The 22,379-nt window shown below is 42.8% G+C and overlaps 1 protein-coding gene across 1 annotated transcript in view; it reads left to right on the top strand.

The window, feature by feature from the left end:
• The window catches only part of MOB1B (MOB kinase activator 1B), a 50,146-nt gene that overhangs the window by 13,735 nt on the left and 14,032 nt on the right, over nt 1-22,379 (top strand). The window contains exons 2-4 of the mRNA XM_079778713.1: nt 8,229-8,395; nt 14,670-14,763; nt 20,014-20,147. Coding sequence (XP_079634839.1) covers nt 8,229-8,395; nt 14,670-14,763; nt 20,014-20,147 — 395 coding nt within the window. The remainder of the gene's footprint in view (nt 1-8,228; nt 8,396-14,669; nt 14,764-20,013; nt 20,148-22,379) is intronic.

Genomic DNA, 22,379 nt, shown 5'->3' with positions numbered 1-22,379 from the left:
CCTCCCTCTTTCTTTGCTGGGGGGTGGGGCCAGCCCTGCGAGGGTCCGTCTGCCTACCTGATCGCCCCTAACCGCTGGACAGCCTACCTGATTGCCCCTAACCACTCTGCCTGCCTGCCTGATCGCTCCTAACCACTTGCTTGGGGGTGAAGTCAGCCCAGTGAAGGGCCATCTGCCTACCTGATCTCCTCTAACACTGGCCTGCCTACTTGATCGCCCCTAACCACTTGCCTGCCTACCTGATCACCCTTAACCTCTGGTCTGCCTACCTGATCACCCCTAACCACCCTGCCTGCCTCATTGTCCCTAACCGCTTGCTTGGGGGTGGGGCCAGCCCATGAGGGGCTGTGGTGGTCTGGTCTCTGGTTGTTTCGGTCGTGATGCCTCTGGCCTTTTATTATATAGAATAGCTTAGAAAGGTTTCTGATTCTCAACTCATTTTATTGGTAATTTCATGTAATATTTCAAGATGGGTGCCCAATTTGGAGAAATCTCTACTAAGTCTCTTCCATATTTGAAGTACAGTGTTCTTACACCTGTGCCAATAGCCTGTGGAACTCATATCTGGATGACTCTGGTTCTGCACATTAGTGTAAATGATACCAAATAAGGCAGTGCTTGGGTGATGGGAACACTCTTGAAAGTCATTCCTTTATTGAGATTAGCAATGATCTAATCATGCATGGAAGTGATTATGAATTATATATACCTATAAAATGTAAAGTATATATATCCCCTCCTCAACTTCCTTTTAGCCAGATACCTAAAATACCACATTAACGAAGGAGGAAGTGTGATGGTGGGGGGAGTCAGAGACAGCAGTCTTAACTAATTGCAGTTGGCTTACTTGTGCAATTTTTATGAAAACATGACCATGGGAACATATTATTAGGACTCCTGTAAACATCATGGAAGGGACACTGCCATTGAGGATCCCTGAAGTTTAAAATATTAGCATTATGATAAGTCCAATTCTGCAGACTTGTACTATAATTTCTGGGCTTGGATGATTCCATGGGTTCAGTCGTACTATTGAACTGTTAGTTTAAAAATAAGATGTATACTACTATGCATGTATAGTATGTCCTATGCTCTTGTATCTGCTATAACTGGGAATATAAACTTAGCAAATGTTGCCAGTTTTTTTGCTTTACCTACCAGTTTTGATGTGGAGTCCTTTATTAATTTAGCTCAACAAACATTGAAGATCTGGTCTGACCCAGACCTTCTGCTAGGACATGCAGCGATGACTTAGAAACAGCCCTTGTCTTTGAGAGACTTGTGCATTGTAAAATAGAGACACATGATAGTGTCATATGTGAACACAGAGAAGGTGTCCTTAACCCAACTTAGGATATCAGGGAAGCTGTCTGAGGAAAATGATCCCTGAATTCTCTAGGGATGACTAGACATCCAATGTGTAAAAAGAAAGTTCATTTCAAAGTGTATGAGATCAAAAGGAGTAGTCTGCATCTGATTTTAACTTTGTTTTTTTGTTTTTTCTTTCCTAGTCAGGTTTGTTTTATTAGAAGAATTTAATTTCAAAGCATTTAGAACACAAAACTGCCATGTCACTGATTTCATTGGATGCCTATGGTGTTACCTCTTCATATTTGCAGGCAGATAAAGGAATCGTAGGCGAATCTTTGCCCTAGTGTTGGTATCTGTACTGATGTAAAAATTGTTCCAATTACTGCCAAAGCTGCAGGCTTGACCTTTCATTGCACCCTTTATAATGGGCTGCGGTTTTGGATTAAATGCCAGGGGGAAATTCTGCTCTTTTACTTTGAAAAAAAATTAAGCAATCCTATTATAACAAGGAAGTGCATATTAGTTATTAAAAAAATAAAAGCTAGCCCAACCAATGTGGCTCTGTGGTTAAGCATCAATCCATCCCAGTCAGGGCACATGTGTGGGTTGCAGGCTTGATCCCCAGTGGAGGGCATGCATGAGGCAGCCGATCAATGATTCTCTCTCATCGATGTTCTATTTCTCTCCCGCTCCCTTCCTCTTTCTGAAATCAATGAAAAAAAAACAAAAAAAAAAAACAACCCATATTAAAAACAAACACTCTTCTAAAAAAATAAAATAAAAGCTACCTCTTCTGTTTCTCTTCTTTCCCAGGGAAGAATAGGAGTAGGCTTGCTTAGAATTACTTAGATGACTCACTTTGATTTTTTTTAGTGAATGTTTAAATAGGGCAGGATTGTAAAGGATCTAAAATTTTAAATGAAATTTTGGTGTCAGGGTTAGGAAATATTCCCAATTCATCTGTTACTTCTCTTGCTGCATTTAAAATATTTTAGATTTGTTGCACCAGATAAAGATGATGGATCAATTCCTTCCTTTAATATTGAGAACAACTGCTCCTTGCAATAATAACAAGATTTTTCTCTTTCAATATCATTATTTAAGATAGTAAACACTTATTAGGTATCTGTCCCAGGTTCTCTGTTAGGGTAGGTACTGTAGATCAAGGATAACTAAGACATGATCTATGTTCTTGAGTAACTCACAGTGAAGTGAGAGAGAATAAGTAAAATGCAAACAAACATACTATCTAATAAAATAGAAACATGCAAATTGACCGTACCTCTACTACGCCCACAAGCCACACCCACCAGCCAATCAGGAGCGAGTATGCAAATTAACCCAACCAAGATGTTGGTTTATTTGCATATGCAGGCGCAGCGCGAAGACTGAAGACAGCGTAGAAGGAAGCCAAACACTAGAGAAGAGAGCGAAGCTGCGAAGAAGCAAGCGGGGCAGCGGAGAAGGAGGGAAGCAGGCAGGGCGGCAGAGAAGGCCACAGGAAGCCCTATTCTTGCAGGAATAGGCCCAAGGAAGCCCTATTATTATAGGAATCTTCCTGCAACGGGCCTCTAGTGAGGATATAATGTTTTCAGTTGACCTTTGTGTGTGTGTGTATGTGTGTGTGTGTGTAATCCTCACCCAAGGATATTTTTCCCATTGATTTTTAGAGAGTGTGGAAATGAGGGCAGAGAGAGGTGGGAGAGAGAGCAAGAGAAACATGGATGTGAGAGAGATACTAGTGCATCTATTGTTGCCTCTTGCACACACCCTGACTGGGGCCAGGGATGGAACCTGCAACTGAAGTACATGCCCTTGACCAGGAATTGAACCGTCAACTCTGCAGTCCTTGGGCCAATGCTCTAACCACTGAGCAAAATTGACCAAGGCTTAAGTTGACCTTTTATGGATTAATAGAAGTGTAGTAGGAGGATCGCTGTTGTCTCAGTGCATCCCCCCAAATTCATATGTTGAAATCCTAATGCTCAATGTGGTGCTATTAGGCGGTGGGGTCTTTGAGAAGTGTTTATGTCATGAAGGCTCCACCCTCATGATTGGGGTGAGTGTCCTTAAAAAACGGACCCCCCAGAGTTTCATTAAAGTTTTGTGGTTTTTTTATTTTTTATTTTTAGAGAGAGAGAGAGAGAAGAAAGGAGAGAGAGAGAGATCGATTTGTTCCGCTTATTGATGCATTCATTGGTTGATTTTTGTATGTGTCCTGACCAGAGATCAAACCCACAATTTTGGTATATCTGGGTGATGCTCTAACCAACTGAACTACTCGGCAGGGCAAGACCCCACAGAAGGTTCATATTTTCACTAGAGGCCTGGTGCATGAAATTCGTGCATGGGGCGGGGGGGAGGGTGTTTCCCACAGCCCAGCCCGCACCCTCTCCAATCTGGGACCCCTCAAGGTATGTCCAACATCCCTCTTATAATCTAGGACTGCTGGCTCCCAACTGCTCACCTGCCTGTCTGCCTGATTGCCCCTAACCGCTTCTGCCTGCCAGCCTGATCACCCCCTAACCACTCCCCTGCCAGCCTGATGGACGCCTAACTGCTCCTCTGCTGCTCCTCCCCGATTGCCCCAACTGCCCTCCCCTGCTGGCTCAGTCACCCCTAACTGCCCTCCCCTGCTGGCCTAGTTGCCCCCAACTGCCCTCCCCTGCTGGCCTGATCTAGCCCCTAACTGCTCTCCCCTGCCGGCCTGATCTTGCCCCTAACTGCCCTCCCCTGCAGGCCTGATCACGCCCCCAACTGCCCTCCCCTGCAGGCCTTATCTCGTCCCCAACTGCCCTCCCCTGCCAGCCAATTTGGTTCTGATTGTTCGGTTTCTATGCCAGTCAGCATCAAAAGCTCCGCCTTGTAGGTAGCCATTGGTTCCTCGCACTTCACCCAGATTTGGTTCTGATTGGCCGGTTTCAATGCCAGTCAGCGTCAAAAGCTCCACCTCCTAGGCAGCCATTGGCTCCTCACAGTTCACCCAGATTTTTGTTCTGATTGGTCGGTCTCTATGCCAGTCAGTGTCTCCAGGCCTGTATCTGGGCCTGATCAGAGAGGCGGGGCTGATCAGCAGCTCCCGCGGAAGCCCGGAGAGAAACAGAGGCACGGCTGCTGGCGAAGCCCAGAAAGAAAGAGAGGAAGGCTGTGGATCAGACCCTGCCTCTCTCTCTTTGGGCCTCTCTCTGACCTGATCTGCAACCCCCTCGGCAGTCAGTGCTGGGTCACCACGGCAACCCAGCACTGACTGCAGGACTGACTTCCGGTGTTTGGTCAAGCCTTCAGTTGTTTTGGATGTTACGGACCCTGGGTTTTTATATATTAGGATAGAAGGTTGTCAGAATATGCTAGTTGGATGAAAGAATGCAAGAGTAAATAAATGGATGAAAGAAGCTGACTTATTGTGGTAAGGAGCATTATTGAGAAGCTACTGGTTTTTTAATAGTAAAGATAAAAAATTTTTTTAATTGAGTTGCACCATAAAAATTCACATACCATAAAATTTATCCTTTAAAGTGTAAAATTTAGTGGATTTTAGTATAGTCACAGAGTTGTGCCACCATAATGACTAATCCCAGAATATTTTCATCACCCCTCAAAACAATCTCCTGGATATATTATGTTAAAAATAAGATTTAATATCCTTAGTATACAACAATTGTGTAAAAACAGAAACAGGCACAAACATTCTTATGCTTGTATAGACATAGACTCTGGAAGGATACACAATATTTCTTCTGAGATTCTTCTGATACACAGATTTCTTCTTAGATGGATGAGTGGAAGGCCAGCATACTTTCTGTTACAAAAAATGTTTTTTAATATTTGTATCAAATATCTAAAAATGCAATGTGATATATAAGCATTTGGACATACATTGTTGCTGTAGGAGCTTATATTCTTTGGTGAGGACTTTTGTGTACATGCTTTGGTATTTGTGCTTTTGATTTTTGAGGGGGTCTGTCAGTTGGCCTTTTGACTTAGGAATAAGGAGCAGTATTGTACTTTTAGGGTAGGGTGGATACTGGTAGAAGTTTCAGGTAACAGTTGAAGAAAAAGCCGAATAGCATTTTAAAAAAGACTATTAAAAATATATAGAGTATTAAAATGGTTAGTATTAAAATGGTTTATTCTGCCTAAAAAAAGCAGAAGGTCCAGAAAAGGAAAATTATATGGGAACTTGAAAGCATTTTGGAAGTATGAATGTACATGGAAATGAGAAACAGAGAAGGGAGATGAAAGTCCCCAGGGAACTAAAACCATTTTATAAACATGATCTCATCTCTAAACTATACCCTTTTGTAAAAAGTTATTTTCCAGACTTTCAAAAACAAAGAAATCGAAGCCCAGATGACAGTTTGTGGATTCCTATGTAACATAAGAAGAAAATAGCAAAATGAGGAATAGAACCTTGTTTTCTTGATTTCTAATCTAGCCCCACAATTATTCTGAGATCACTGAGTCCTGATACAGATATAGCAACAAAAAACAAAGCAAACTTAAAAAAAAAATTCAGTTTTGAACTTGATGTGTAAAAGCATTTGTTTCCAAAGTAAGGTTTTGTTTTTCTGCATCCAGTCTTAGCCGATGAAGGTGGGAATGGACATTGAAAGAAAGCTTTGGACATTATACTATTATTTCTTTTTATTATGAGTCATTCTGGTTCAGGAAAAGGAAGGATAATGAAAATATTAACATTTGCAAAGCCTTTTACAGTTTTAAAAGCTTTTTTCACCTATTATTTTCTTATTTTACAGTTGTTCCACGATGTATAGATTGTGGTGATGTTTTGTTATTTTTATTAGTCTTTCGCTGTTAAAGAAAAAATATCCCGGGTCCGGGAGAGGCCACGCGCCCCTGGGTCCGGATGAGGCTGGATCCCGGGTCCGGGTGAGGCCGCGCGCACCTGGGTCCGGGTGAGGCTGGGTCCCGGGTCCAGGTGAGGCCACGCGCCCCTGGGTCCGGATGAGGCTGGATCCCGGGTCCGGGTGAGGCCGCGCGCACCTGGGTCCGGGTGAGGCTGGGTCCCGGGTCCGGGTGAGGCCATGCGCACCTGGGTCCGGGTGAGGCTGGATCCCGGGTCCGGGTGAGGCCACGTGCCCCGGGGCCCGGGTGATGCTGGGTCCTGGGTCCGGGTGAGGCCGCGTGCCCCTGAGTCTGGGTGAGGCCGCGCCCCTGGGTCCGGGCGAGACCAAAACAGAGGGAGTCGGACCTGCATTACCACCATTTGTCCACCATCCAGAACTGAAAAGTCAGTGCCGACATGTACACATAAGGATCTGGTGGACATTGAAATTGGGTCCCAAAAGAACTGTTGGTTCAGAAAGAAACTCACTACAGACTGATTCATTTGCCTGTCAGCATAACTATTATTGCTTGTCTCACATTCGGTTCTTATAAGTATATTTCTAGTAACATATGATCTCACTCATCTAGGGGAAATGATGAACAACATAGACTGATGAACAAGAACAGACCCAGAAACAAGGAGGCATCGATTGGACTGTCGGGCCTCAGAGGGAGGGTAGGGAAGGGTGGGGGTAGGGGGAAGAGATCAACCAAAGGACTTGTGTGCATGCATACGAGCCTAACCAATGGTTAAGGACAACAGGGGGGTGGGGGCATCCGTGGGGAGGGGTGTGGGATGGGAATGGGGGGATGAGGACAAATATGTGACACCTTAATCAATAAAGAAATTTTAAAAAAAGAAAAAAAAAAAGAAAAAATAGGCCCAAGGAAAGTTGAGTAATTTGCCTGAGATAACATAGCTGATAAGTGTCAAAGCTGGCCTTCACAAAATTGAACTCAGATTTATTTTTTTCTTTCTACCCAAGCATAAGCTCTTATGAGGTAGATTTACTTAGCTTTGTGGAAACCAATTTTGGATGGGACAGCAATCAAGAAAACATTTGGAAGCCTAAAATTTCAGAGCAGAGTGGTTCATTAAGTAAATGGTATTGGGGACAGATGAGGCTCTGACCCTCCTGAGTGCAGGTCCAGCTGATGTCCTTCTGTTCCTTTTCATATGAAGAGAGAAAGGGAATATTGAGAAGAGATGATGACTAGGATATAATACAATTTGGTAAGAATTTGCCAGCATTAACCAAAGAATCCATCTCTTAAAAATTCTTAAAATCATTTCTAAGACTAATTTTATTTGATCCATTTAAAAATACATAAGAAATTTGAGCAAACCAATGATATTAATGTCTAGCTACTTGTCTACATACCTAGAATTATGGATTAAGAGTCCTGATGCTACCTGTATATTATTGGGTCAAAGAATTTGTGGGTTTTTTTTTTCTTGCTCTAGGATTTTTGTGTTTTATTGATGTAAAATTGTATCTTGTCCTGGCTGGTTTGGCTCAGTGGATAGAGCGTTGTACTGCGGACTGAAGGGTCCTGGGTTCGATTCCGGTCAAGGGCACATGCCTGGGTTGTGAGTTCGATCCCCAGGAGAGGGCATGCAGGAAGCAGCTGATTAGTGATCCTCTCTCATCATTGATGTTTTTGTCTCTCTCTCCCTCTCCCTTCTTTTCTGAAAAAAAAAAAAAAAATTATAAAAGAAAAAAAGATCCCTGATCTCTGGGTTCAGAGGTAGATGCTCAACTACTGTGCCATGTCAGCTAGCCTACATCCTGTAATCTTGAATCATTAGTTTATTGTGAAGAGTTGGATAGTTACATCTAAAAATTCTTTTTCTTCTAGTTACAGTAGGGAATATAGAGAAGGTTTGTAGGAGTTTTGGGTCTCAAACACATTGGTTACAGCAACTATATTGCCAGGATTTAATGTAGCCAATACAACTTAGAACTCTTTATTTGTGGACATTTAGGATTACCTCTGTGTTATTTTATCCAGTAATGTAGTCATGCCTTAAATATTGAAGTGCCTTTTTTGTTCTTGTGTATTTGTAGTGGTAGCCGCTCCTCTAAAACGTTTAAACCAAAGAAGAACATACCAGAGGGTTCTCACCAGTATGAGCTCTTAAAGCATGCAGAAGCCACACTTGGCAGTGGCAATCTCCGGATGGCTGTCATGCTTCCTGAGGGAGAAGATCTCAATGAGTGGGTTGCAGTGAACAGTAAGTAGCCTTTCTGTTTCGCAGAAGATTCTAAATTAGGTTATTAGCCTCATTATAGGTGAGTTTTGGGGTGCTGTCTATTCTGGAATCTAGTTAGCAACCTAATATCACAGTATAGTGATAGCTCAATCCACTTTAACCTTTATGTTACCAGTATTTTATTTCTGAATATAGAGTTTTCTGAAATTCTTGTCTCCTGTTATGACACACAAAGCATAGATTTACCATCTTTAGTGGATAAAACGATAATCACAGCAATTAATATTTATGAAACACTATGTGTCTTGCACTCTGCTATCCTGTCTACATGGATTATTTTATTCATATTTGGAACCTCATGATGTAGGTACTATTATTATTCCAATTTAAGACAGATAAGGAAGCAGAGACAGAAAGATTAGGAACCTGCCTAGGTCATGCAGCTATTAAGTGGCAGACCCTGGGCTCTACTATAGAGCTATAGAATTTTAGAGTCTGCACTTTAAGCACTCCGCTAAATTGCCTCTTTCAGTAGCATACTCAGTTATCTAAGTTAATGCAATTTTTTTTTTTACAAAAAAGACAAGTCACTAGTGATTCATGAAATTAATAAAATACATTTATGAGATCGTCTTAGCACCAAGGAAGAAAAACATATAAGTAAAAAGTAAATATATTCTTGGGAATTAAGCCAGAGAAAGTTGGGGAATAAAAGTGGTACTTTTAATATTCAGGGTTTTTCAGCATTAGTGAAGAAACTATCAGAATTTAGTAATTGGAGTATTTTATATGAATCTAGCAAATAAAATGAAATTTAATTGAAAACATACACTATATGTCAAGGCTTTGATTAAGGAAAAACAAAACAGTATTTTTCTTGTAATATGTGATGTTATTATAATTTGAAATATATCATTGGATTTATAAATTGAGCAGCCACCCACTAATAACTTTTAGAAATCTAAAGGATTTTATTACTGAGGTGTCTAAAAATGTTACTGTGACAGAATTTGCATACAAGTAGTATCCTCCTATATAATAAAGAGGTAATATGCAAATTGACCCTCTCACCCTCACAAGAAGGTTGCCTACAACCAGGCCAGCAGGGGGATAGTGAGGGATGACCAAACGATTGAACAAGCAGGCTGCGTGGGGTGACCAGGCTGGCAGGGGGGGGGGGCAGTTGGGGGCGACCAAGCCGGCAGAGGGGGGTAATTGGGGGCGACCAGGTCATCAGGGGGGGCAGTTGGGGGTGACCAGGCTGGCAGGGGGGTCAGTTAGGGGCAACCAGGCCGGCAGGGGGGTGCAGTTGGGGGTGACTAGGCCAGCAGAGAGGGCAGTTGGGGATGATTAGGTCGTCGGGGGGGGGGGGCAGTGAGGGGCAACTAGGCTGGCAGGGAGGGGCAGTTGGGAGCAATTAGGCCGGACCAGGCCAGCAGGGGGGGGCAGTTAGGAGCGACCAAGCCGGCAGGGAGGGGGTAGTTGGGGACGACTAGGTTGGCAGTGGGGGGCAGTTAGGGGCTATCAGGCCAGTGTGGGGGGGCAGTTAGGGGCAATCAGGACAGCATGCAGAGGTAGTGAGGGATGACCAGGCAGGCAGGCAGGTAAGCGATTAGGAGCCAGCGGTCCAGGATTGTGAGAGGGATGTCCCCCAAGGGATCCCGGATTGGAGAGGGTGCAGGCTGGGCTGAGGGGGGATCCCCCCCCCCCATGCACGAATTTTGTGCACTGGGCCTCTAATTTATTATAACGTAGTTATCTTCCTGGACCCAGAGAGTTTAGTTACTAAAGAAGTAAAGTGATTTTTGCTTTATTGGTCATCTTACTTATAAGATGGTTCTGTGACACTTCAAAATAGTATACAGAATAAATTTCCAATTGATTATGTTCATTCTTTTTTGTACTTGTTTGTGCCTATTTCGTATCATTTACTTGAGTATCATTTACTTGATAACTCATTTATTTTAAAAATCTAAGGAAGGCAGCGTAGAGCTTCTGTACCACATGAGATTCTTACTTGTAAGTATAAAAGCAGACCATCATTTTCTGTCTGTATTCTCTGTCTCAATTGCCAGAACTGAGTGTACTACTGAAATGTCTAGAACTTCAGGAACTTCTAAAATTTCACATTTTGCAATTATAGTTAGACAAAAATTACTTTGAACTGGAGCTTCAAAGTAATTTTTACTTTGAAGCCTTAGAACAGAAATTCTGCTTTGAAAATACAGCATTTGACTGAAGTATTGGATTGTAATATTTTCCCTAATTACAGTAATCTTCCCAAATGACTCTGGATGAAGTGAATAGGATTTGAGACTAGATATGTCCACTCACTGATAGTGGTTAAATAGACATTTGGGTACATAAAAGAGTGAAGGGAATTTGTTGATAAGATTGGCATCTTAATGACTTTTTGGCTTCAGTTCACTTGCCAGGTAAAGATAAATGGTTAAAGATGGGAAATCTTTACAAATTCAACAACTAGTCTCACAGCCAGAAACCAGAGCTTGCTTTTGAACATTCTGCTGCTAGAAAGAGTGGTAGCTTAAAGAAGACAGAGGTTCAGGGTTCTGGAAAAAGCTGGATGGGTGGCTTATAAATAATTTATGTGGCACCGAATTCTGAGGTCATATCTTAGTTTGTGGAAGGAAATGAATATTTATTAATGCCCACTTAATGGTGGCCATATATATTTTTAATGCTTCATAATAAACCCAATTTTAAAGGTAGGGAACTGAGGCTCAGGGAGATTAAGTAACTCACCTGGAGTTGAGATTCAGACTTATCTTATTTCAAAGCTAAAGATTGCCCTCTGTTCTTGTGGAGGACAACTTAAGAATTATTAAGTTGCACAGTCATTACTTAGTAAATCTTGGCTCTTTATGAGGTAAGAGGGAAGAGAAAAACTTGTGTGATTAAATTTAGTGTAATACTCATTACTGTTCTACTTTCATAAGCAATTATGACTTCTTTTAAAGTCAGTTTTTTTCTTTGCTCTGGGAAGTCTGAAATTAAAACAGCAAAGTGCTGGTCAAGGGTAATTAATGGGATAAAAAGGGATTTTAGGACTAAATAAAGGGAACAGGGGTTAAGCTCATAGTCACCATATGTAATATTTATCCTTAAATAGTTGGTGGGGCAAAAGTAGATTGAAGCTAAAAAGTTAAACACTAAAGAAAGCTGATACAGTCATTAATATCAGACAAAGTAGACTTCAAGGCAAAAAAAACAACAATAAAGAGGAAGAGTTTAAAATGATAAATGGTTCAATTCACAAAGAATATATGGCGTTCTGAATTTATGTCTCTAATTATGTCTTCTATAAAATAAAACTGCTGAACAGAAGAAATAGACAAATCCACAGTCATAATGGGAGATTTAAATACTCTTTTATTAATGGACTAGTGGCCCGGTGCACAAAATTTGTACACGGGAGGGGGGGGGGGTTGTCCCTAAGCCTGGCCTGCACCCTCTCCAATCTGGGACATTCCTCGTAATCTGGGACTGCTGGTTCCTAACCACTCACCTGCCTGCCTTCCTGATCTCCCCTAACCACTCTGCCTGCTGGCCTGATCGCCTCCAACTGCTCCCCCCTTCCGGCCTGATCACCCCCAACTGCCCCCCACTGCTGGCCTGATTGCCTCAACTGCCCCACCCCGCCAACCTGCTTGCCCTCAACTGCCCACGGGTACCCTCGAAGGTAGCAGGTGCTGATTAGGGGAGGAGGGCATGATTGTTTCCTGGGACTGTAGGTTTTGAAGCTTTGTAGAGGGTTCGGCAGGCCTCAGAGGGGTGGACTCTGGCCAGCAGCCCTGTAGCGGTGGTCATCCCTGGAGGTGCTGGGGGTGGTGGTGCTAGGGGGCGGGGTGGGCATTGAGGCCAAAGGGGGAGTAACTGTCAAACCTCCCGCTTGGCGCCATTCTTTAAATGTGGCTGTTTCACAGCTGTAAGTGTTCAGGGCGGGGCTCCGATATCCTGGAGCTGGGTGGGGGCTGGGCCAGGGCGGGGTCAGGCAGGCTAGGAGGGCGGGTTTAGCCACGGCCCCCAGTGAGATTCAGTGCACTTCCACTGCAGAGACAGCCCTGCTGCTGTAGGGTGGGGGGATGGGTCTGACCCTGGGGGTCTGCTCAGGTCTGAGGGGTCTGGAGTTGTAGGGAGGAGAGGTGTGCCCGGCCCCAGCAGAGGGGGCCCAGCAGTGGTGGGCCTTGGGCCCCAGGTGCCTCGGGGCGCTGGCGGGTCACCGCTGGGTGCTATTGTGGGCGCCCCTGGTGGAGATGGCGAGGGGAAGAGATCAGGAGTCGGAGGTTCGGGCTGCAGCTACCCCCGAGGCTGGGTCTTCTTTCGGTCCTGTCAGCCTCCCTGTCCCTCCAGAGGTGCGGGCGCTGGGGTAGGGTGTCCATGCAGGGAGATTGGAAGAGCTCCCCATGGCTGCTTCCTCTTCCTTCTTTGCAGTCTGGGCTCATGTCAGGCACTCTCCTCAGACCGCTGGGAACTTGGATCCGGCTGCCCCGCCCCTCCGTGGCTACCTGCCGCCCCCGCCTCACTCAGCTCTCCCCAGCCGCCCACCTGTCAGGAGGCTGCCGGGGGCGCTCTGCTCTGGGCAGCGTGGTCCTCTCGGGCAGGGGGAGGGGGTGTGGGGAGCAGCTCCAGTAAAGTTTGGTAAACCCCAGGTCCGCTTCGGGATTTGGCTATAGAGCCTCGGGGGAGTCTGCCTGGGCGGGATGAAATTGCTTGCAACCCTGAGTTCCACCCCGTGGCCCCACAGCCCCACCCACCTTGTTGACTTGTCGTGATTGGAACACCGTTAGGACCAATTAGCATATTAACTCTTTATATATATACTAGAGGCCCAGTGCATGAAATTCGTGCACAGAGGGGGGGGGGTGTCCCTCAGCCCAGCCTGCACCCTCTCCAATCTGGGACATCCCTCTCACAATCCAGGACTGCTGGCTCCCAACTGCTCGCCTGCCTGCCTTCCTGATTGCCCCTAACCGCTTCTGCCTGCCAGCCTGATCACCTGCTAACCACTCCGCTGCCAGCCTGATTGATGCCTAACTGCTCCCCTGCCAGCCTGTTTGCCCCCAACTTCCCTCCTCTGCCAGCCTGTTTGCCCCTAACTGCCCTCCCCTGCAGGGTTGATCACCTCCAACTGCCCTCCCTTGCAGGCCTGGTCCCTCTCAACTGCCCTCCCTTGCAAGCCTGGTCCCTCCCAACTGCCCTACCCTTGTGGTGGCCATCTTGTGTCCACATGGGGGCAGGATCTTTGACCACATGGGGACAGCCATATTGTGTGTTGGAGTGATGGTCAATCTGCATATTACTCTTTTATTAGATAGGATAGAGGCCTGGTGCATGGGTGGGGGCCAGCTGGTTTGCCCTGAAGAGTGTCCTGGATCAGGGTGGGGGTCCTCTTGGGGCATGGGGTGGCCTGAGCGAGGGGCCTGGGGTGGTTTGCAGGTTGGCCACGCCCCCTGGCAACCCAAGCAGAGGCCTTGGTATCTGAGATATATTTACCTTCTACAATTGAAACGTTGTAGCCTGGAGCGGAGCCAGCCTTCTGCTCGCTCTGTGGATGCAGCCATTTCTGTTGGGACTTATGTATCTAATATAATTGAAACTTTGTAGCCTTAAGCGGAGGCCTGGGCTGGCCAGGGCTGCAGAAGCTTAGCTTCCTCCATTGCCAGGGGCAACCCTTGCCTCCCGCTCTTTCCAACTCAGTGACTGCCACCATTTCTGTTTGGATTTGTTTACCTTCTATAATTGAAACTTTGTAGCCTTGAGTGAAGGCCTAGGCCGGCAAGCGCAGGTGGAAAGCTTGTCTTCCTCTGTTGCTGGGGAAACCCAAGCCTCCCTCCTGCTCTCTGTGGCTGCAGCCATCTTGGTGGGGGTTAATTTGCATATTTGCTCCTGATTGGCTGGTGGGTGTGGCTTATGGGTGCAGCGAAGGTACGGTCAATTTGCATATTACTCTTTTATTAGGTAGGATATAGATAGAATGAGGAGGAAAAAAATCAACAGGGAATTAGAAAAATGTAAGCCATTTTTAATAGACTTGATTAATAGACTTGACCTGAGGGACACGTGGCCTAAGCACCTCAGTTTACACATATGCGCATTTAAAAAAATTGAAATGATTAAAATGATAAAACACACAGTTTTTGACCATAGTGGAATTTAGCTAGAAATCAGTAACAAAAGCTAGGAAATCTGTATATGTTTAGAAAGAACACTGATAAATCTAGGTTCTGCTTAGTAAAATTAAATATTTTACTTATAACTGATATTTGCTTTGCAGCTGTGGATTTTTTCAATCAGATCAACATGCTTTATGGAACAATCACAGATTTCTGTACAGAGGAAAGTTGTCCAGTGATGTCAGCTGGCCCAAAGTAAGACATGGTTCATGATCAGTTCTCATTTTTACTTTATTTTATAGTTCATAGATAAGAAGATAGTTAATTTCTGTGCTTAGCATCCCCTTCGCTGGCTTACCGATGAGTAGTATAGTAAGTTCAGATTCCTTAGCCAGAACTTTATGACCCTTCTTGTATTGTCCTCCATTCTGCCTTTCTTCTGTTAACTTACACATCTCCTTTGGTCTATCCAGACAAGATTACAGAAGATACTTTGCTTGCTATTCCCTCTACTAGTTATACTCTGAAAACTTGTTCGTTCCGTTCTTCTCTTGGATATTTTGCTTCTCATCTCCCTCTTTTCTTCTGCTAACATTTCCAAAAATCTTACCCATCTTCAAGGCCCACATCAGGTAATTCCTTCTCCATGAAACCTTCTGATTTCATAATACTAAATGTGATCTTTCTATTTAACTTTTTTGTCGTTACAACTTTATTTCTTTGTTACATTATGATTATACTAGTGGCCTGGTGCATGGATTCGTGCACATTAAAAGGAAATTAATTAGAATAAATATTTTAATATCGCTATTCGCCTTTCTCTATAATAGAAGTGTCAGAGATGAAAGAAAATTAGTCAAATCTATGAAAATAATACATAAATTGATTAATAAACAATAACAATATGATATAACAACAAAGACCTGATATAAAAACAACACGCTATAAAAACAACAAAAACATGATATAAAAACAACATTGATAAAAACAATGACTGATAAGTTGACTAAACATATTCTAATATCTCCCTGTATACCACATTAAGAATAAAAACACTTTCAGAGTGCTTGACTAATTTCCCTTGTGATGAAGTATTTACAACTTTCACTTTAACGTCACACGCTCTTTGAACTTGAGAGAAAGCAACATGTAACTGACCATGTCTGAAAACTGGTTCAGGTAGGAATATTCCTACTTTGTCTAGAGTTTGTCTTTGTGATTTATTAATAGTCATTGCAAATGCTGGCATCATGGGAAACTGTCTTTGAATTAATTTAAATGGGAGGCCAGTGTCAGATGGGGACAAATCAATTCTTGGAATCAGAACAACCTTTCCTTCTGCAGATCCTGTTAATACTTCAGCTTTGATTATGTTAGTTCACAATCTTTTGATTCGTGCACATTAAAAGGAAATTAATTAGAATAAATATTTTAATATCGCTATTTGCCTTTCTCTATAATAGAAGTGTCAGAGATGAAAGAAAATTAAAGACCCTATTTAATATTAAGATTTCTCAGTAGCATGATGATTGCACTTACTTTCAATTTTAATTTATGACATGGCATTCCCGGAGGAGTAATACTATTAAGAAATTCGATGGGAGCTTTATATGTATCACGTATGTGCGAGTCAACGTTTATTTTTTTAAATTTTTAAAAAATATATTTTATTGATTTTTTACAGAGAGGAAGGGAGAGGGAGAGAGAGTTAGAACCATCGATGAGAGAGAAACATTAATCAGCTGCCTCCTGCACACTCCCTTCTGGGGATGTGCCCGCAACCAAGGTACATGCCCTTGACTGGAATTGAACCTGGGACCCTTGAATCTGCAGGCCGACGCTCTATCCACTGAACCAAACCGGTTAGGGCATCAACGTTTATTTTTAAACTAGAGGCCCGGTGCATGAAAATTCATGCACGGGGGTGGGAGGGTCCCTCAGCCCGGCCTGCCCCCTCTCACAGTCCGGAAGCCCTCAGGGGATGTCCTATTGACAGCTTAGGCCTGGGGATCGGGCCTAAGCCACAATCTGGCCTCCCTCTGCGGGAGGCAACCGGGCCGATCAGGGGAAGGCACCACCCCCATCACCTCGCTGCTGCTGCCACTGCCGGCCATCGCAGCCACCTGCCCTTGGCCCTCGCAGCCGCCCCGGCTTTGTCCGGAAGGATGTCTGGAAGACGTCCAGTCTATCCAGTCTAATTAGCATATTACCCTTTTATTAGTATAGATTGCTAGTGCGTGTCATATGTACCAGTTGGTCAGAAGGTCGGACAGATGTATGGTCAGTCACTTAGCCTTTTATGTGTATAGATTATTTATACATGTCTTATTTAACCCGTCAGATTGTTTCTCTTTTAAATCTCTTTTGGTCAAGAATAGTCAGTGCCTGCCATCTAGTTACCACTCAATAAATGTTGCTTTGATAAATAAAATTTTTGAAACTTGCTTTTATTATGACTACTAGAGGCCCGGTGCATGGATTCGTGCACTGGTGGGATCCCTCATCCTGGCCTGACATCCCCCAAGGAGTCCCAGCCGAAACTGGCTTCCTGACATCCCCCAAGGAGTCCCAGCCGAAACTGGCTTCCTGACATCCCCCAAGGAGTCCCAGATTGCAAGAGGGCAGTTCTCGGGTGATGCACCCAGAATTGGGCTTCCTCCTCTCTGGTTCCAGGTACATCACCTGAGAACACAGCTGCCAAGTCACTGCAGCTCAGCAGCTCCTGTGTTGAGCATCTGCCCCCTGGTGGTCAGTGCGCATCATAGCTACTGGCCAGTTGGCCAGTCAGCCAGTCATTTAGGCTTTTATATATATAGATAGCTGACAATAACAATGTCAGCTATCATTTATTCAGTACTAACTAAATGTAAGGCCTTTTTACAGCAAACCTATAAAGTAAGAAAACTATCGTTATCCTCATTTTACAGGAAAAGAAATTGAGTCTGAGAAAAGTTACGTAACATGTGCAAGGGTCCTGTTATCCAGAAACAGAACTAGGTCTCTGTCATCCAGGACTCTTTGACTCTAGTGTGCCTATACTCTTAATTGCTACATTGTATTATTTTCTAATAAGAATATGAATTGATACTTATAAACTACATATAGAAAAGTTTTATTTTTAGTGCTGATTTTTTATAAAGTATGTTCTCTCCCCCCAATTATAAACAAAGCATAAATATCAAAACAAAACAAAAGGTGTCCAAACTTACTAGTGTATAGAAATAGTATCATTATCAGTAGTAACCTTAGATTGCTAATCACTTGTTGTGCTAATGTTTTCATTGCTCAGAATATTTTTGCTAACTTTTAAATTACAGTGTCAGATCACTAGCTACCCAAGAGATTCAATTTTATTACTGCATAGTAATAATTTATTTATTGACCAAATTCATATATTGAACAAAGTATTACCTAGAATGGTCTACTTTCTAACTCAAATTGACTCTAAATGAGTTTAGGTGTTTCTCAGAACCTAGTCCTTTAAAAAAAATTGATAATTTTGTCATGGTAAAACATGTTCAAAATAATATGCTTTGACTATTTCCTGCGGTAATTTCTTTGAAAAATAACTTATTTTCAAACTATTTCAGACTTTGAAACTTCAAATAATTTCAAATGTATAGAAAAGTTGCCAGAACATCACAAAGAACTCCCATATCTCTTTTATCCAGATTCTTCAATTATTAAATTGCATGCTTCATCACTCCTCTCTGTGTGTGTAGTCATTAACATTAATTTTTTTCTGAATCTTTTGAGAAAATTGTAGATATTTACACCGCTTTATGCCTACATACTCAACTGTGTATTTTCTAAAAGCAGGAATACTCTTCTATACAACCAGCATATAAATCCTCTAAACCAGTTCTTCCAGTTCATAGACACCATTCACATTTCATCAGCTATCTCAATAGTATCTCAGTTTTTCATTTCTACTCCAGGATCCTGTCTATGAATATGTATTGCATTTATTTGACATATCTCTTTAGGTGCCTTCAATATGGAATAGTTCCTCAGTCTTTCCCTGTACTAGTCTTTGTGCATAAAAGAGTTAATATAGCAGGCCTGACTGTAAAAGGCCTAATTATTCTAATTACCTTATCATGTTAGTGTCTGCAAAGTTTTTTCACCTCAAATTAGTCATTTTCTTCCCCTTTGTAATTGACTAGCGTTTTATTGGGAGGTTTTCTGATATTACACCAATATCCCATTCCTGTCAATTAGGCAGAATTACTGCCACTTAGAATACAGCTCTGATAATTTTCCCCACAGAAATCTTATCTAAATAGGTGGTATAAGACCAATGTACCTAATTATTTAAAAGTAAGAGGTGCTCTAGCCAATTTTGCTCTAACTAAAGGATCCTTCATTCAATTCTAGTCAAGGGCACATGCCCGGATTGCAGCTCGATCCCTAGTAGGGGGCATTCAGGAGGCAGCTGACCAATGATTTTCATCATTGATGTTTCTCTATCTCTCTCTCTCTCTGAAATCAATATATTAAAAAAAAAAAGAGGCAAAGGATCTCTATAAAGATACTACAGAAATGAAAAATGACTCCCTCCCTCCCTCCCTCCCTCCTTCCCTCCCTCCCTCCCTTCCTTCTGCTATCCTTAACCCTAAGTTAAAAACCGCAAGTTGTAAAGCATTGTGCTGCATATGGAAAAATATTTTTGAAGTAAGAAAATAGCCATAGCCAAATCTGGTTTGTCTCAGTGGATGGAGCGTTGGCCTGCGGACTGAAAGGTCCCAGGTTCGATTCCGGTCAAGGGCATGTACCTTGGTTGCGGACACATCTCTGATGGGGGGTGTGCAGGAGGTAGCTGATCGATGTTTCTCTCTCATCGATGTTTCTACCTCTCTATCCCTCTCCCTTTCTCTCTGTAAAAAATCAATAAAATATATTAAAAAAGAAAAAAAGAAAATAGCCATAAAAATGTTAAGGATGGTCATCATAGAAGTGGGAAGGAAGTAAGCTAGGTTTTTTACTATGACAATGTTTGATTCTAAAATTTAAATTCTATATATGAAAGAAAGTTGTATAATAAAATTAAAACATGGGAGGAAAGCATTGAAACACACACAAAAAATGAGTTTACTGAAATCTGCTTAGTTTGGGTCATAATAAGTGCAAAAGAGTACAGTAAACATTTGAAAACATTAAATTAAAATGCCAAATGTGGCCCTGGTTAGGTGTCATCCTGATATGCCAAGGTTGCGGGTTCAATCCCTGGTCAGGGCACATATAAGAATCAACCAATGAGTGCATAAATAAGTGGAACTACAAATCGATATTTCTCTCTCTCTCCCTCCTCTCTTTCTCTAAAATCAGTAATAAATAAGTAAATGAATAAATGAATGCTAAATGCAAAAATCTTTATTTGGAGGAACATATTGTTTAAAACATGTCCTGTATTCATTTATGATGCACACACGTGTCATATAAAAATATACATACTGTGTATGGGTATATACTAATATTGTTTGCTTTTTAATCTTTCTAATACAGATATGAGTATCATTGGGCAGATGGAACAAACATAAAGAAGCCTATTAAGTGCTCCGCACCAAAATATATTGATTACTTGATGACTTGGGTTCAGGACCAGTTGGATGATGAGACATTATTTCCTTCAAAAATAGGTATAATTGTTTTGTATAATTGGAATTGATCATGATTTACCTAATTTTATGTTTCTAGAATTTATTTTCTCTATTCCAGGAACCATACTAGATTACCATATTTATAAAAATATTTCTAATCTTATACATTTAAAAGCATCCTGTCTTTTTCATACCAATTTATCATTATCATTAAGATAAACCTTATATATTAATCAGTGAGAAATCAGTGTACCTCAAACAGTAACAAAATCTGGCCCAAAGACTGGTTATTGGGTTGGAGCCAATATCATCTGCAACAGTCATATCCATTTTTTGTTTAGGGAAAGAGCTTGTATGCCTTATATCCAGTTTTACATTATATTTCTGGCAAAGAGGGAGTTTTAATTTATGACCAATGGTGTGAATTTCACAGACTGAAATCAAACTAGGTGAGAAGAAAACAAGATTTGAAGGGTTGGCTGGTTAGTAACTGACTTTTGTATTTTCATATTAAAAAAAAAAATTGATTCTAAGAGAGAGAAACATTGATTTGGTGTTTCACTTATTTATGCATTCATTGATTGTTTCTTATATGTGCCCTTGTATGAGTTTGCTGGTATCTGCTTAGTTTGGGTCATAATAAGTGCAAGAGTCCAGTAACCAGGTTTGGAGTTCGAATCTGAAACCTTTGCTTATTGGGACGACGCTCTAACTAACTGAGCTACTCCGCCAGTGCCTTTCATATTTGTTCTTAAGGGTCAGCGTTTCAAGTGGAAATTTTTCACAATTAAAGACAGTTCTTAAGATTTTACCTTCTCGCCGAAACCGGTTTGGCTCAGTGGATAGAGCGTCGGCCTGCAGACTGAAAGGTCCCAGGTTCGATTCCGGTCAAGGGCACGTACCTTGGTTGTGGGCACATCCCCAGTGGGGGGTGTGCAAGAGGCAGCTGATCGATGTTTCTCTCTCATCGATGTTTCTAATTCTCTATCCCTCTCTCTCTCTGTAAAAAATCAATAAAATATATTTAAAAAAAAAAGATTTTACCTTCTCAAATTTCTTACAACTGTGTTTTCTGAAAAAATTAAGAATTTGTTCTTCTAGCAAATTCTAGCAATAAATAACTTTTTGGCTATATTTTATGCTCTTAATTTTTGGACAATTGATATGGTGGAGGACAGACAGTAATATAAATAGTTGTTATTATGGATTGTTTTAAACACATTGAATGATTTTACTACTTTGGGGCATTTGTAATTAAAGGTCTATTTTTCAAGGCCGCTTTATTTATCCTATCTAATAATAGAGTAACATGTAAATTACCATCACTCCGCTACGCCCACGATTGGGCGGCGGGAGGCTGGGGGGCGGGACTCGGGGTGGCCTATCTGGCCATTGAGAGGCACGGATCCGCTGCCACTGAGGGGGCTACCCTGCTGTTGAGAGGCGCAGGGGGCGGGACTCCCGCCCCCTGCGCCTCTCAACGGCCAGATCCGCGGCCGCTGAGGGGGCCTGCTGTGGACACCCAGCTGCGCCTCTCAACGGCAGGGTAGCCAGGTGTCCGCGGCAGCCCCCCTCAGCGCCTCTCAACAGCAGGGTAGCTCCCCTCAGCGGCCGCGGACCATCAAAAGTGGGGGAGCTCGGTGCCTGTCTGCTCTGGCACCAGGCCTTTCAGAAGCCTCCGGCGAGCCGGAGGCTTCTGAAAGGCCTGGTGCACCACCGGACAGGCACTCAGCTCCACCGCGAAAAGCAAAAACGTGTAGGGGACCCTACATGTGCATGATTCAATCATGTACTGGGCCTCTAGTATATCATAATGGTTTTGGATAAGTGCCCTCACCTTATCTTTTATCTGCTGTATATATATATATAGGGTGGGACAAAAGTATGTATATATAGTTGTGAGTATGTGAAACACAGAGTTTATTTATTAACTAGTACCCTGTGCACCTCCGTGCCAGTAGCTTGCTGCTGCCTGTCTCAGCTGGCCACCCTGCCCACCACCACTGCTGGTAGCTCTCGGCCGCTCGTAGCTCACTGCCCTGTCCTTCTGTAGCTCTCCCCGTTTGTAGCTTACTGCCCCGCCCTCCTGTAGCTCTCCACCGCTTGTAGATTAGTCATGACATTATGGCGTCCTGGCTAATTTCATATTCCTCTATTATTATTATACTAGAGGCCCGGTGCATGAAATTTGTGCACGGGGTGGGGATGTCCCCTCAGCCCAGCCTGCACCCACTCCAATCTGGGACATCCCTCTCACAATCCGGGACTGCA

The sequence above is a fragment of the Cnephaeus nilssonii genome, assembly GCF_951640355.1.
Source record: "Cnephaeus nilssonii genome assembly, chromosome: 1".
NCBI lineage: Eukaryota > Metazoa > Chordata > Mammalia > Chiroptera > Vespertilionidae > Cnephaeus > Cnephaeus nilssonii.
The sequence above is the reverse complement of the archived record's forward strand: the minus strand, read 5'-3'. Positions and strand labels throughout refer to the sequence as shown.